Source organism: Haemaphysalis longicornis, unplaced genomic scaffold (genome assembly GCF_048455015.1).
Source record: "Haemaphysalis longicornis isolate Haplotype H1 unplaced genomic scaffold, Haemaphysalis longicornis Haplotype H1 scaffold_5, whole genome shotgun sequence".
Taxonomy (NCBI): Eukaryota; Metazoa; Arthropoda; class Arachnida; order Ixodida; family Ixodidae; genus Haemaphysalis; species Haemaphysalis longicornis.
The window spans coordinates 77,787,809-77,802,245 of record NW_027526385.1 but is presented as its reverse complement, the minus strand read 5'-3'; the positions used below and the strand labels follow the sequence as shown (position 1 = coordinate 77,802,245).

The 14,437-nt window shown below is 45.3% G+C and overlaps 1 protein-coding gene across 1 annotated transcript in view; it reads left to right on the top strand.

Moving 5' to 3' along the window:
• The window catches only part of LOC144139298 (uncharacterized), a 63,950-nt gene that overhangs the window by 41,300 nt on the left and 8,213 nt on the right, over positions 1 to 14,437 (top strand). The window contains exon 8 of the mRNA XM_077671691.1: positions 6,818 to 6,988. Within this exon, the coding sequence (XP_077527817.1) occupies positions 6,818 to 6,988 (171 nt within the window). The remainder of the gene's footprint in view (positions 1 to 6,817; positions 6,989 to 14,437) is intronic.

The window sequence follows — 14,437 nt, the reverse complement described above, 5'->3', positions numbered from 1 at the left end:
TTCGTGGTCGGCCCATGCGGAGGGATTAAAGGAGCCATGAAGGCAAAACACAAGTTTGGTTCATTCAATCATTCAAAAAAGGCTGTCTCGTTAGAATGATACTGACACCACTTTTATCGTAAACTTCGCTCAAATAAGCTATATAATCAGGAAGAAAGGGAATGGCCATGCAACCCACTCGCTCATTTCCCGTAACAGAACCTATTATGTCATACTAGCTAGCTCCGCGATTGGCGGAGGCCGGCAAAAGCAAGCGCAAATTAGGCACAGCTTATAAGCTTGCCGAGCGAGCTATTTGCGCTTTAATTTAGGGCACATTCTTTTTAAAGCAGTAAGAATGGTGAGACAAACAGTGGACGTTACGAAAGCACACGTAAACGTAAAAGAACCGATGCGTACTGCTGTTGGTACTGCGCGCGCTATGCTTGGTTTAGCTGCACAGGACTGCGGCGCTTTGAGGTAGTCTCAGACGACACGGGCCGATTGACGCAAACAACGGTGTCTTACGTGACCCTATTTGTCGAGCGAGCACTATGTTTCGCGAAATGATTATTTTACTACCTGAACAAAAACAAGCCAGGTTCATACACGGTCAAAAACAAATCAGAGGCAGAAAACGGCTTTTCACTGTATGGTGGCGCCATCTAGGTTCACTAACGGTAACCAAGGCTTCCCAATCGGCTGCAGAGCAGGCAGAGCGGTCGGTTCGGGTGATGTCATCGCAGGCCACGAAAACGCACTATTTAGCAGCGAAACCAAAATATTTACATAAATTGATTAATTTCTTAGTAAATAAAACATCGTTTGCATTGGACAAGCGCTGGGGACACTATAAAACACGAAATCTTTTGAATAAAACAAACTTGTATTTTGTCTTAATGCTCCTTTAAATCTGCCACGGGAGCATGCCCCGGGGGCGAGAAAGGCAGGTTTTCTACATCGTGTGAATGGGTATAAAACCCGTGCCACACGTACACAAAAATTAACATTTTGTGCTTAATACCTTAAGTTTTAATGCCATCAATTCGCTACTACACGCAAAAATCTAATGCCATTTGCTCTAATGTCATTTTTGGTTTAAGGAGTTCTAAAGAACTCGTTCATCTTCACGAACGCCTTAAATCTGCCTACTCTCGAACGCGATGAGCACCACATGAAACCAACGAAACTCTCAGCACCAGAGTGTTGATGCGGAAACATAGCTGAACTTCGAGATAAGATTTTTTGTGCACTCTTGGTGGCGAAGTTTTGAGAAGACGAAGTTCACTAAAACCGCAAAACATAGTCAAAACATCGACAAAATGCAAAACATCGTGTTACCCGTCGTGCTAAATTTATCGGATTTGGCTACCGCTGGCAGGTGATGGCAGTTGCTGTAGCCGCTTTTAGAAACGGCTCGCAGCACTTTTTAGAAAACGCTATTTCTCATAATATTTTCTTTCACCAAAAACATTTTTAACGCTTGTAGCACGTTTCTTCTCCACGTTAAATACTTCTAGAAATTTGAGGGAATTTCTCTTTGTGGTAATTAATGATCACCATCATGCCTAACACATTTAATGCCTTTGCGTTTTCGCGTCTAGCACGGCCCACCCAATTAAAGTCATTCGGTATCTTAAGGCCTTAAACACTTAATATCAGTTTTCATGTACGTGTGGCATGGGCATAGGTGGTCTTCGTTGAGAAGTTTAGCTGTCAATTTCTTCGCTTGGCAACACTGGAAACGGCCACAGACATGGCCGATGCGCCACGGACATGACGCGGCTGGAGTACTCTAATGCGGCTTTGGCCACTGCGCCTGCACACCGAAGAAAAAAACACCGGCTTGAGTCGTCTGCTCCGTTTCAACCCGATTCTCAACGGTGGCGCCAACAGATATGTTATTAATCGCACTCACCTTGGACTCGAGGCAATACTTTGCGTTCGGCGACGTTGAGTTTGTAACGTGCCACACAGTCTTGTGCTTAGCACGGACAAGTACCGCTATCCCGCGGAGCCCGACGTAACGAGTGACGGCGCACTCACACGGTTGCCTGCATGCGCGCCTCGCCAGTGAATACAAACAATAAGTTGCTCAAAAGAACAGCGGGAGTGTTCAAAACCGAGCAGTAGATGGCGCCACGAGTATACAGAAAGTAGAATTGTTGCATATACCTCTCCTAGTATAATTCAACGTGCACGGCTTGAACCTATTAGCAGTGGAGTGTAGGCCGCTTTGGAGAATGTCGGTGCGCCAGGAGCGAAACAGAACTTTTTTTTCAGTGAAGCTTTCTAAGAACGTCTAATTGCAAAACACTGAAACGTTCATCAAATAGCTCTTCCTTTTTTTGGTGGAGTTGAACGTCAAAAGAACGAAGTCACGCGGAAACTCATGCCGGGCCGTGCGAAGGAATCTTCAGTTTTTAGTGCAGCAGCCCTATACGTCACACTAAAAGCAAAAGGTGAGGGTCGGCGTTGTTTTCAACAAGAATGATACTAGAATAATGGCCACCGCTTGAGGAGAAAAAACTGTGGTTTATCTTTCGTTAACTCTAGTTGATAGCGAAAGCTTCACTGCCCTGGCTAGGCCCAATGTCGAGGTGTGGTCAAGGTGTGGTTTCCCAATACACGGACATATTTGCAAAGAATACACTACTTATCCATCATCTTTTTTCGCCTCACGGCGTTGTTTAAGCGTCGCCGCCTATCGCAAACCACTCGCCGCCTATCGCAAACCGCTCGGCGCATCACGCAGCCTCCTGGCCTTCCTTTGTGGCGCGCGCATATCGCTGCGGTGACGGCCTCCTCGCCTTTCTCTGCAAGGTGGCGACACGGGTTCCGCGCACGTCTCCGTCCCCTTCTCGCCTATCTCTCGGCCACGGTGCTCTCGGTAGAAGGGTTCCAAGGTGGGCTAGCTGAGGAGACATATTCTTGGATAAAACCAGCACGAACTTAAACAAACACAATTTGTATCAGCGTGCGTTTGAGAGAGCCCGAATCGTCATTAAAGGGACCCCATAATCCCATCTTTCTTCACATTGTACAAAGTACAGCGGATGTAGACCTAATTTCCTGCCATTGACCTTTTATTTAGACCCCGTGAACCAACGCCCAGTGAAATCGTGGAAGCGTTCCACATAGCAGAACAGGGAGACAGTCGTGTCATCCAGGCAAGCGTGTGTCTTCATCCCAAAGAGATCGCATATCTGGGTGACCTTTGTCTGTAGTCGGTGTCTATCTAGTTGCCTTATCACCGTGGCTTATGTGAACTTGTGCTGCTCATGCACAGTGCTTTTTTATTGTTTTGTTTTAAGTGTTTCTATTTACCCTTCTTGATAATAAACTTTAATTGCTAGCCCAGCGCCTGTCCTTGTGATTCACTTCGTTTGCCTTTGTTTATGCTCGCGCTGGTTTCATCCAAGAATAAGTTTACTATCCCCTGCCGCCTACCTCTCCCCGCCATCGGGCCGCTGCTCCGCGTCGGGCGCTCGTGGAAGGGGAGGTTGACCTCTAGCTCTCAAGGACAAAACTGGTCACGCGCGAACTCTGCCCGAGATAACGTAAAGTAGCTTTCGCTACAAAAAAAAACACACTTGGGATCATGCGGTATTTGAACCGAGTAATCAGAGCAAAAGCCGAGTGCTGTGCCACTGTCCTTACTCAGAACACTGCTGGGGGGAGCAAAGAGGTAGCCTGTTCAGTGATAATTGCATGGTATTACAGCTACTGATTTGCTGATTGCATGGGATTACAGGCTCAGATTTGCTGATGACGTTGCTTTGCTAAGTAATTCGGGAGACGAATTTCAAAGCATGCTTTCCACACTGGACAAACAGAGTAGGACCGTGGGCCTGAAAATTAATATGCAGAAAACCAAAGTAATGATCAATAACATCGGGAAAGCCCAGCGGTTCGAGATAGGTGGCGAGGCAGTGGAATTGGTAAGCGAATATATCTACTTAGGCCAAGTTGTGACCCCGGATCCCAACCATGAGGCAGAGATAATTAGAAGGATAAGAATGGGGTGGAGTGCACACGGCAGACATTCTCAGATAATGAATGGCAGCATACCATTGTCCCTGAAGAAGAAAATGTATGACAGCTGCATCTTACCGGTACTCACCTACGGGGCAGAACCTTGGAGGCTCACTAAGAGGGTTCAACTTAAATTGAGAACGACTCAGCGGGCAATGGAGCGGAAGATCATAGGTGTAAAATTAAGGGACAGGAAGAGAGCGGAGTGGGTCAGGAAACAAACGCGTGTTAAGGACATATTAGTACAAATTAAGAAGAAATTGACGTGGGCAGGGCATGTAAGGCGAAGGCAAGATAACCGTTGGTCATTAAGGGTAACAGAGTGGATCCCTAGAGAAGGCAAGCGTTGAAGGGGGCGGCAGAAAGTTAGATGGGCAGACGAGATCAAGAAGTTTGCGGGGATAAATTGGTCGCAGTTACCACAGGACCGGGTTAATTGGAGATTATTGGGAGATGTCTTTGTCCCGCAGTGGGCGTAGATAGGCTGATGATTATTATGATGATGGTGATGATGATGACAGGTAGTGATGAGTTACTAATGATTTATTAGTGGTTAATAGTAACGCGTGTCGCCGGGGATTCCGGTGAATTATGACGAATTAATTGTTGATTAGTGGTCAACCATAAGTCCAACTCCTAATGAGTCATTACCGATCACTAATCCAAGCCCTAATTAGAAAGGGTAATAGAAGTATTAGGATAGATTAAAGTGGATTAAGGATCAGTTAAGATGTATCGCGGGGGATTCAGGTGAATTTTGACGGATTAATTGTTGATTAGGGGTCAATCAAAAGTCCAACTCTTAATTATTCATTACCAATCACTAATCCAACTCCTCGTTAGAAAAGGGAATAGAAGTATTATGATAGATTAAGGTGGATTAAGGATCAGTTAAGATGTTGTGTTTGGGTAGATGAGGATGAATTAAGGTGGAGTGGGATGGATTACAGCGGACAAAGATAGGTTAAAGTGCAATAATGTCGATTAAGCAGAGTAAGTTGAAATTAAGGTGTCATGAAAGTCATTAACGTGGATTAGAGCAGATTAAGATGTGGTAAGGATGAGAGGCGGGGAAACTCCCTCGACGTATTTAAGTCTGCTTACATCCTTCGAAGACAAAATTGTGGCGATACTTATTGGCACCATTACTCCGACATCGTATTTGCGTCCCTTTGTTCACTGTCATTCCTTAGACTTCTGGCGCAAATTACTTCGACCGGCTTCGTTTCTGCAAAACCGCGTTTGTGTGTATTCCTTCACTTTCGTTACTTAGTCTTTTGTCGCCAATTACTTCATCAAGCGGACTGACACACGCCACAGGTACCCTAGAATCAGCGTTTTTACGATGTTGGTGTGTACTGCTCGACTTATTAGCCATCACGTTCGTAGGCGCAACGGGGCATCCCCTAATTTACAAGTATTACGTTAATTCAAGCTCAAATATGGGAATTATGTGAAGGGGGCGCATCAGCACGTCGAAGTTCCTGGCGACTCCCCAAATATGCCACGAAGAAAAGAATAACCTAAACGATTCCTTGCGTTCAACTGCTGGCAGCGTGCGGTGATCTCGCAGTGGTAGCGCATTGGGCTTTTTCTGTGGTGGCAGTGTTCAAATCTCATCAGGCCCCACGTGTCTTTTGTTTACTCTTTGCAGTGGTGGCTACTGCCTTGACCGGACAACGATGGTTTTTCGCGGAGTGGGGAACGTCCGCCTTAAAATAACGTGGTTGCTGTGTCGACGAATCGACGTGCATATGTAAAAAAGTGCCCGTTATTATAGTACGCCAGGCTTCCGCCTTTGAGCTGCGTTGGCAGTTTTAATTGTGTTCGGAGAAAACAGTTTTGTTGTCAGATGCACCTGGTTTTCGAAACGCGTACCAAGAGCGCTAATATTTTTTTAACACCGCTTCCTGTAGTTTCGCCTCACAAGCGACCAAATTAAATTGTTTTTGCGTGAAACATCTTCAAACAAAGAACACCGCCGAAAACTGGACGCCGAAAAACTTGACCTGCGATGCTTCCCATAAAACCACCAGCCCCCTTCGGGTTTCTGCTTCGAAAGTGAGTCAGAAGGTGACGCCGCCTTTGTATGCCTTGTCGGGAGAGGGTATTCCCCAAACGAGGCTACATAGGGAACCCTTCCCTATTTTCCCCGAGGAATAGGAGAGGAGAAATTGCGTTAGGGAGGGCAGAGGTGGCCGGTGCTCCATCCGGCGATTCGGCCATTGAATTGTGTAATGTTGCTGGTGATATGATAGTCGTGTCCACTGGACATTATCCTTGCAATATCAATGCTCACCATCTGCTCTCCTTCGCGTAAGTTTTCGCTAAGTGGTTTGGTGTTGCTTCACTTCGGGCTTTGCAAAAGTTAATCTAGAACTACTGCCTTTTCGCTGCATAATAAACTGGTATTAGGTATTCGTGCAGGCGGGATTGCACGCGCGCGCCTGGTTTTTGGAGCTGATACATCCGCGTTTTGATTCCGAGAACATTAAGACGAATACTGAAGGCCATACAGTCTCAACGTGACGGCCCAACAGCGCTATAAATCTGTGTATGGAATCTTTAAGGCAACGCACACGGGGCATGACTCAGTACAAAGCGAGCGTTGTACTCTGTACCAGAAAAAGTTGGTCATATTCCAGCCGACGCACACGTCCCGCCAAACAACCCGTCAATAACTCGGCGGGCAGATCTGCAGGATCTCAGGGGATAGTTAGAGAGGTGCGCAGAGAATGGCCCACGCGGCAGGCTAGCATATGCGTTGAGAGTACGCTGCCATAAATTTCCCACCTCTCTGCAGCTGGATATCTTGAAGACCTTTCCATACTGGAAGAAGACGCTGAACCAGAGCCGCCTCTGCTTCTCAGTCACTTCGGCCATCAACTTCGCGGCCAGCAACGCCCGGGTAATCGATTTCCATGACGACATCGGAGGCGTGGACGACGCCGTGCAGCGCTACACTCGCATGAGGGTAAGTGTGAACACTTCCCAGCAGGCACATTTATTTATTTATTTATTTATTTATTTATTTATTTATTTATTTATTTATTTATTTATTTATTTATTTATTTATTTATTTATTTATTTATTTTGAGAGATGGCGTTTCGCAAGAACGCCTTTATTCGGTCGCCGAGCCGAGACGTTCGTCCGCAGTCGAAGCGAGGGGATGAAGACGATCATTTACAGATGATAATGGCGATGGGTGCACGGATATGACTAAACGGGAAACACACTCCTTAGTGTCCACAATGCAAGCGATGATGGTTATGTTGCGTTTCGGCATAATGTCCGGCAATAACGTCCCTATGCTCACAATTTATTTATTTATTTATTTGTTTATTTATTTATTTATTTATTTATTTATTTATTTATTTATTTATTTGTTTGTTTATTTATTTATTTATTTATAATACCTTCAGGGTACATTGAAGTGCATTGCAGAGGGGAGGGGCAAGATACATGTAGCGCCACCATCATCATCCGCCTACAATACCATAAATATACACAAAGGTACCGTAGGAAGCAGATGCAAAATTTACAAAAATCGACAGCAAGAGAGGAAAAAAAAAAGAAAAAGAGAAGTGCATGATACATGAAACAACTAAAGCAGGTTTTATCATGAATTTTTGAATAGTATGGTGTCGGCTATGCTTGTTAGGGCGGCTGAGACAATTCCAGTCATTGCTGGTTCTGGGAAAGAAGGACTGTTGGTGCGCTGATGTGTTACAGCGAGGCACGTTGACATTTTGCGAGTTATCGCGTCGAAATAATATGAATCGCGCAGGTTAAACCCAAAGCGAACGCAAAAAAGGACTGTTATTGAATATCTTGTGGAAGAGAAGAATTCGAGACTGCTTCCGGCGGGTAGCAAGCAATGGAAGATGTACCGTCGCCTTCATGACAGTTACGCTAGCTGTACGATGAGAGTTCGCCAAGATGAAACGAGCTGAGCCGCTTTGTATGGCTTCGACTGCGTGTGTTAGTGTAGCATGGCCTGAATCCTTATATTGCAGATGCGTATTCTAACTGTGGGCGAACGTACGAGGTGTACCGCAGTGATTTAAAGGACTATGGAGCTAAGTAAAAATTCCTTTTGAGGTAACCTAAAGTGCGATTAGCCTTATTCGCGACTCTGCCGGAAAAATTGCATTCCTGTAAGAAGAATTGGCGTTTAACCAGCCAACGTGCATGTCTTCCTTAAAAACTGAACAAACGTTATGGAAGTCGCGCTTTAGTTTGAACGTGGGTCAACTCAGTGCTGGCCGTAAATATTCTCCAATCTAAACTTGCACTCGCCATCTAGGGGCTGCCGGGAGAAAGTGGGCTTGTGTGGCTCTTTGATGTCGGGTTTTTTTTTTTTTGTTTTTTTTTGCGCCGTGTGATAGCGCTTTACTACGCCAATTTATAATATCATTCCGGTCACGAGCATGATCATACGATGCACAATTTCAGGGGATATTGGGAAAATTCTTGATTGATTTGGAAAGGTATAAAAGGAATAATTTCGCGTAGTCGACTATCTAAGGAAGTCAAATGTTAGAAAAAGGTTGTTTTCTCTGGTGTAAATTGGCTAATATTTCCAATGACCATTTTGTTATCTTAGTAGGCACATCTTGCGAGTAACTCCTCTGTTCCTAACTTCGAGACATCCTCTGTGCTGTAACTTCCTTTAACAGTTTTCTTGTACTCATTCATGAAATAAAGTTGACTTGACTTGACTGGACGTGTGAACAATCCAAACTCATAATATTTATTCCTTGCGGGTGAGAATGAGGTTTTGGACTCAATTTCCGGGCTGAAAGATTGTTTCGCTGCAGACCCGGACGAGGTGAAAGTAAGACCATTAAAACTTGTTAGCAATATTGTAAGCAGTCGTTACATCATATTTGTAACCTACTTCGCACGAGAGGGGTCTTCCTGACAAAACAATTTTTTTGCGTTGTAGCCGCACAAAAAGGTCCACTAAAGAATTAAATAACTACCGATCGATATCAGTCTTGTCAGTATGTTCCGTAATAGCCGAACACATTAGGAACAAAAGGTTGACAGAGTGCCTAACGGCAAATTGTATTCTAGCGGAGGGTGAATTTTGGTTTTATTAGAACAACTCAGCAGAGAGCGATCTTCTTGAAATTAAAGGAGCCATGAAGACAAAATGCAAGTTTGTCTTATTCGGAAGATTTCGTGTTTTATAGTGCCCCCGGCGCTTGTCCGAATACAAACGATGCTTTATTCACTGAGAAATTAATCAATTTAGGTAAAAATTTTGATTTTCCCGCTCAATCGTGTGTTTTCGTGGTCCCAAATGACATCACAGGAACCGACCGCTCTGCTCTAGGGACTATAGCTCTGCAGCCTAGGGTCCCTTGATTCACGCATCCGCCTTATAGGGTGGAGACACGTATGCGCTGACGCCGCCATTTTGGTCCACTCGCTCGCTGCCGAAACAAGTCATTGTATGAAAACCGCGCTAAAATTATCGCCGCAACGGGGTTAACTGGCGAAGTTTGAATCATCTTATCTGTTTCGCGTTGCTGGGTCTCGTGGGAAACGAGAACAACGCTTTGTGCACGTTGACCCAACTGCAGCGGCACGGGACCGTTCAAAGGGTGTCTCCACCCTGTACGTTGGCGCTGGCACTGAGGTATTCGCGCGTTTGTTTACGTTATTGAACCTAGATGGCGCCACCATACAGTGGCGTGTCGTTTTCTGCCATTTTTTCGTTCTGGGAGAAAATGGTTTCGTGAAACATAGTGCTCGCTCGACAAATATGTTCACGTGAGACACCGTCACGTCAATCAATCGGCCAGTGTCGTCTGAGACAACCCCAAAGCCCCGCAGTTCTGTACAGCTAAACAAGCATAGTGCGCTCAGAACCAACAACAGCAGTACGAAGCGGTACTTCTATGTTTACATGTGCTTTCGTAACTTACACTTACCACCATTCTTACGGCTTTAAAAAGAATGTGCCCTAAATTTAAGCGCAAATAGCTCGTTCGGCAAGCTTGTAATCTCTGCCTAATTTGCGTTTACTTGCGCCGGCCTCCGCCAATCGCAGAACTGGCTCGAATGACATCATAGGTTCTATTGCGGGAAATGAGCTGGTGGGTCGCATGGCCATTCCCTTTTTTCCTAATTATGTAGCTTATTTGAGCGATGTTTACGTTAAAAGTGGTGTCAGTATGATTCTAACGAGGCAAGCTTTTGAATGAAACAAACTTGTGTTTTCTCTTCATGGCTCCTTTAAGGAGCAAATACTTGAAAACATTCAGGCAAATCATTTCCCATTCGGAAGTTTTTCTTGTGTTCAGCCTTACAAGTTTCTTCAAAAACGACCTCGCTATGAAATTCATGGAGTTTATTGCCACAGGTAGAAAGTTACCCCTTTTTAAGGCCACCACATACAGTGATTATTGGCATAAACTCTGAACTTAAGATTGCGCTAAACCGACGCGGACGAACACAAGATACGACAGACAGAGGCGCCAAAGACACAGGCGTATCTTGTCTTTGGCCCGCGTCGGTTTAGCGCAACGTTTTCTTCTAATTATGAACGAACTCGCTCAGCAACAAGTCCTGACTGATATAAATGTGTGCATTGCCAGTTGTGCCCGGGATATCAGATCTGTCAGGGACCGACTGGTCACGTATAATAAAATTAGTACCCATTGCCGCCTCTCCCCCGTAGATACCCTCCCGCCCATTACCCACGTCGACCATTCCGAAGAACACACGTGGCGTCTTCTCCGAGCCTTCCCAAATCCCGCCAAACTCAACCTTATCCACCCTTCACTCTACCCCAACCCGCAATGCCATGCATCCGGTGCCGCGAGTACCCTTCCCCACACCCTGTGTGGTTGTCCTAAAGGACCTTTTGCTCATATTTCAAGCGAAGAGCAGTGGGACAAGATGGTGGGGGGCTCAGACCTAGAGGTGCAAATCGCCCTGGTCAAGAGGGCTAGCGAAGTCGCCACCCCGTACAAGCTGGTGCCACTAATACTTCTTAGACCGCAGAACGCTCAATCAATTTTCTCTCGAATCCAAGCTATGCTTGTATTATGGCACGGTTCATGATGATGATGATTATAACGACAATTGTGTCGCCTTCATTCCCACTTGCAAAGCTTTGCTAGGAGCGAGGCGTGCGTTGAATTCTCCGATAAAAAAAGCATGCGGTTATAGACGGTGTCTTAGGAGTCCTTGTTATGGGGTACTTGGTACGCATAATGTAATATACTATTCGAACATCAGTGCTCGGTACTCACTTACTATTTGCCAGCCTACGTAGTTACGCTGGCTATCTCGTAGAAGCCTGACCTTGTTTTGCCTTGCCTGCTCTAGCATACTCAACTGAGCACGCTGCGCTCGCTTTCGAGGTGCATCGCAAAACTTAGCACGGCACATTGCATTTCCCACGAGAGAACAGGCTCTTTCGTTACCGCGTCCATAGAACGTGGGTCACCGGTGACCCGAGCGCGCCACGGGCAATTTATAAAATACCAGCGCTCCTATCGACTTGCGGCGCCATCTGTCGCATTCTCCAGGCACTGCTCTTTCATTTCCTGTGTAGTTTGTATTTTTCCCGCGCGGGGGCGATTTTTAACGGCAGTTCAAAGTGTGCGGTTCCCTGCGTTTGTTTACGAGCATGGCAGGCGATCCGGTTGCGGGACCCTCACGCGTACAACGCCTTTCTGACAATTCTGTTGCGTCTGAAAGCGACGATTTGACTGTTTCTAGCAGCAGTGACTCTGAAGATGATTCCGGATCATAGGATTTTAGTTCGGACAACGAAAATGCGGAGCGTTATACTTTCACAGTTAAGTTTTTTTTTTTTTTCTTGAGCCACAATGCGGCGGAAATTGTCCATATATGTATAGTTCGATAGCCCATTTCTTTCTCTTTTTGCTCATAGTTACCGTGTTTATGCGATGGCAAACTTATTCAATGAGAAGATAAAACTGTGCCACCCGGTCGAACAAGGCAATTTCTACTGGGCAGGAAAGAAAAAAGTGTAACTCATATACGTTTCGCGCTAGGGCACTGAACCTTTCCTGTAATATACAGGACTGGTGCGCAAACAATTTGTAGATTTCAGAGAATTTTTCATTTTTACTCCTTTTGTGTAGTGAGCACATCATTATAAATTTTCTATGAAATTTTCAATAAATGTTGTCTTTTAAGATTTTTTCACATATTACGTTCTGGTTTTATTTTTTAAAACTGACACATTTCAAAAGTATGTTTACTCAGCTTTCTATTGATATATAATATTACACTATAACCATTATATAATTATTACAAAAAATACTTACTAAAGCCTCTGAAAAGTCGCCTATTTTCCCACGGTGACGAAAGAGTTAGAGGGGCCACAGACCAGACACAAGTTTTGTTCATTCTAAAAATTGGGTTGCTAGAATCCCACTGATACCCCTTCTAACGTAAGCTTCGCTCCAATAAGCTATATAATTAGGAAAAAGGGAACGGCCATGTAACCCACTAGCTCATTTCCCGCAACAAAACCTATAGACCCTTTGCAAAAAGGCGGACGACACTGAGAATTCAGCGGTGGCAACACTGGTGGTGAACGCGACGACGCCATTAGAAAGGAAGCAGGTCGTAGCAACGCCGTTGCGGTTGCACGTTTTCGCCCACGGCTTCACGAGTCTGTTGCCCCACGACGCGTATGCAATTACGTGGACGGTGGACGGTAGCTACCCCATAGAAACTCTGTGCTCGCAGCCTTTTCGCTTCCTTTCTAATGGCGGCGCAGCGGGTGCACAATGTTGCCAGAGTGGCTTGCTGCTTTTCCGCCAACGATTTTGCCGTTTTGCGAAGGGTCTCATAGACCCTTTGCAAATTAAACAAGGGTCGTAAGCTTGCCGAACAATTGATTGATTGATTGATTGTAGGGTTTAACGCGCCGACGCAACGCAGGCGATGAGGCGCGCCGTAGTGGAGGGCTCCGGATTAATTTTGACCACCTGGGGATCTTTAACGTGCGCCGAAATCTCGTACACACGGGCGTTTTTGCTTTTCGCCTCCATCAGAAAAGCGGCCGCCGCGGGCTTGCCGAACAAGCTATTTGCACATTCTTCTCATAGCAGTTGTAATTGTGGGGTGAACAATCAGTCACAAACGAACACGTAGCCACTGAAGCAGTTAGTGCTGCACTATGCCGGCTGACCCTTCCTAACACAGCCGTCGGACGCGTTGGACTTGTCTGACACAACACTGACCATCTGACTGCACGTTCACTTACATGACCATGTTTGGCGAGTGATAGCTTACGTTTTAGGAAACAATTAGTATGAACCCTAATAAAAATACGGCAGGTACAGTGGTCCGGCAAAGTGCGAACACTGGCTCTTCAGCATATTGCAGCGCCATCTGTGCCTGCGGGCGATAAACAGGATAACCAAACTGCCGTCTCTGAGGTTGTAGCGGCCCTGCTCAGCAGGCTATCTTTAATTTTAAGGCCCTGCTCTGGATGCGTCATTGTCGACGTCACGAAAACACACAATTCAGTGGGAGAATTGAAACCTTGTCTTAGAATGTTTGATTTCTTGGTGAATAAAGCATTGTTTGGGGCCGGACAAACGCTGAGGCCACTATAAAACACTACAATTTTCGAATAAAACTAATTTGCATTTTGTCTACATGGCCCCTTTAAAGGAGCCATGAAGAGAAAATACAACTTCGTTTAATTTGAAAGAACTAGAATTCAGTATCTCACTCAGCTCCATTACAACCACAAAAGATGTTTTTTAACGAAAAAAAAAGCAAGAAGTATTTAAAAACTTTCAAATTTTGCGCCACAATGACGTGTTATGAGCAAGAATGACGTCATACGGGCCAACAATAAAACATGATTTTCAGTGCGTTAACTGCACGTTAGCATTCAAGTGATGCGGTCAAATGGAACTAGAGGCCCCATTACAGACGTCCAGTCATGTGTCGTCGCGACAGGTCAGTTAGGCGGCCGCCAATCGCACAAACAAGATTCCGTGACGTCATAGAAAAGTTGCGGGAAATTGGCTAGGGGGTCGCAACTGCTTCACACGTTTTCTTTAATATCTCCGTTATTTGTTCGAAGAGTGCGATGATATTGGTATCATTGTTATCTTGACTAAGCAGTCTTTCTAAAAAAACCCAACTTGTATTTTGTCTTCATGGCTCCTTTAAGGTCTTTCGGGTTTTTTTTTTTTTTTTTTTAAGTCGAGAGTTTTTCTTGGGCTAGACAAACGCGAAAATATTGGTCTGTCTCACTGTCTGCTCCTCCATTCATCGTTCCGGCCATTTCGTCGAAAAGAACGTTATACAGGCAGAGCCGTTCCAAACTCCTAAAACTGCTTGTATTGGTCGCACATGTCCTCACTATTGAGCGCTAAGAAAATTTCAGGCACATTGGAGGTAAAAAAA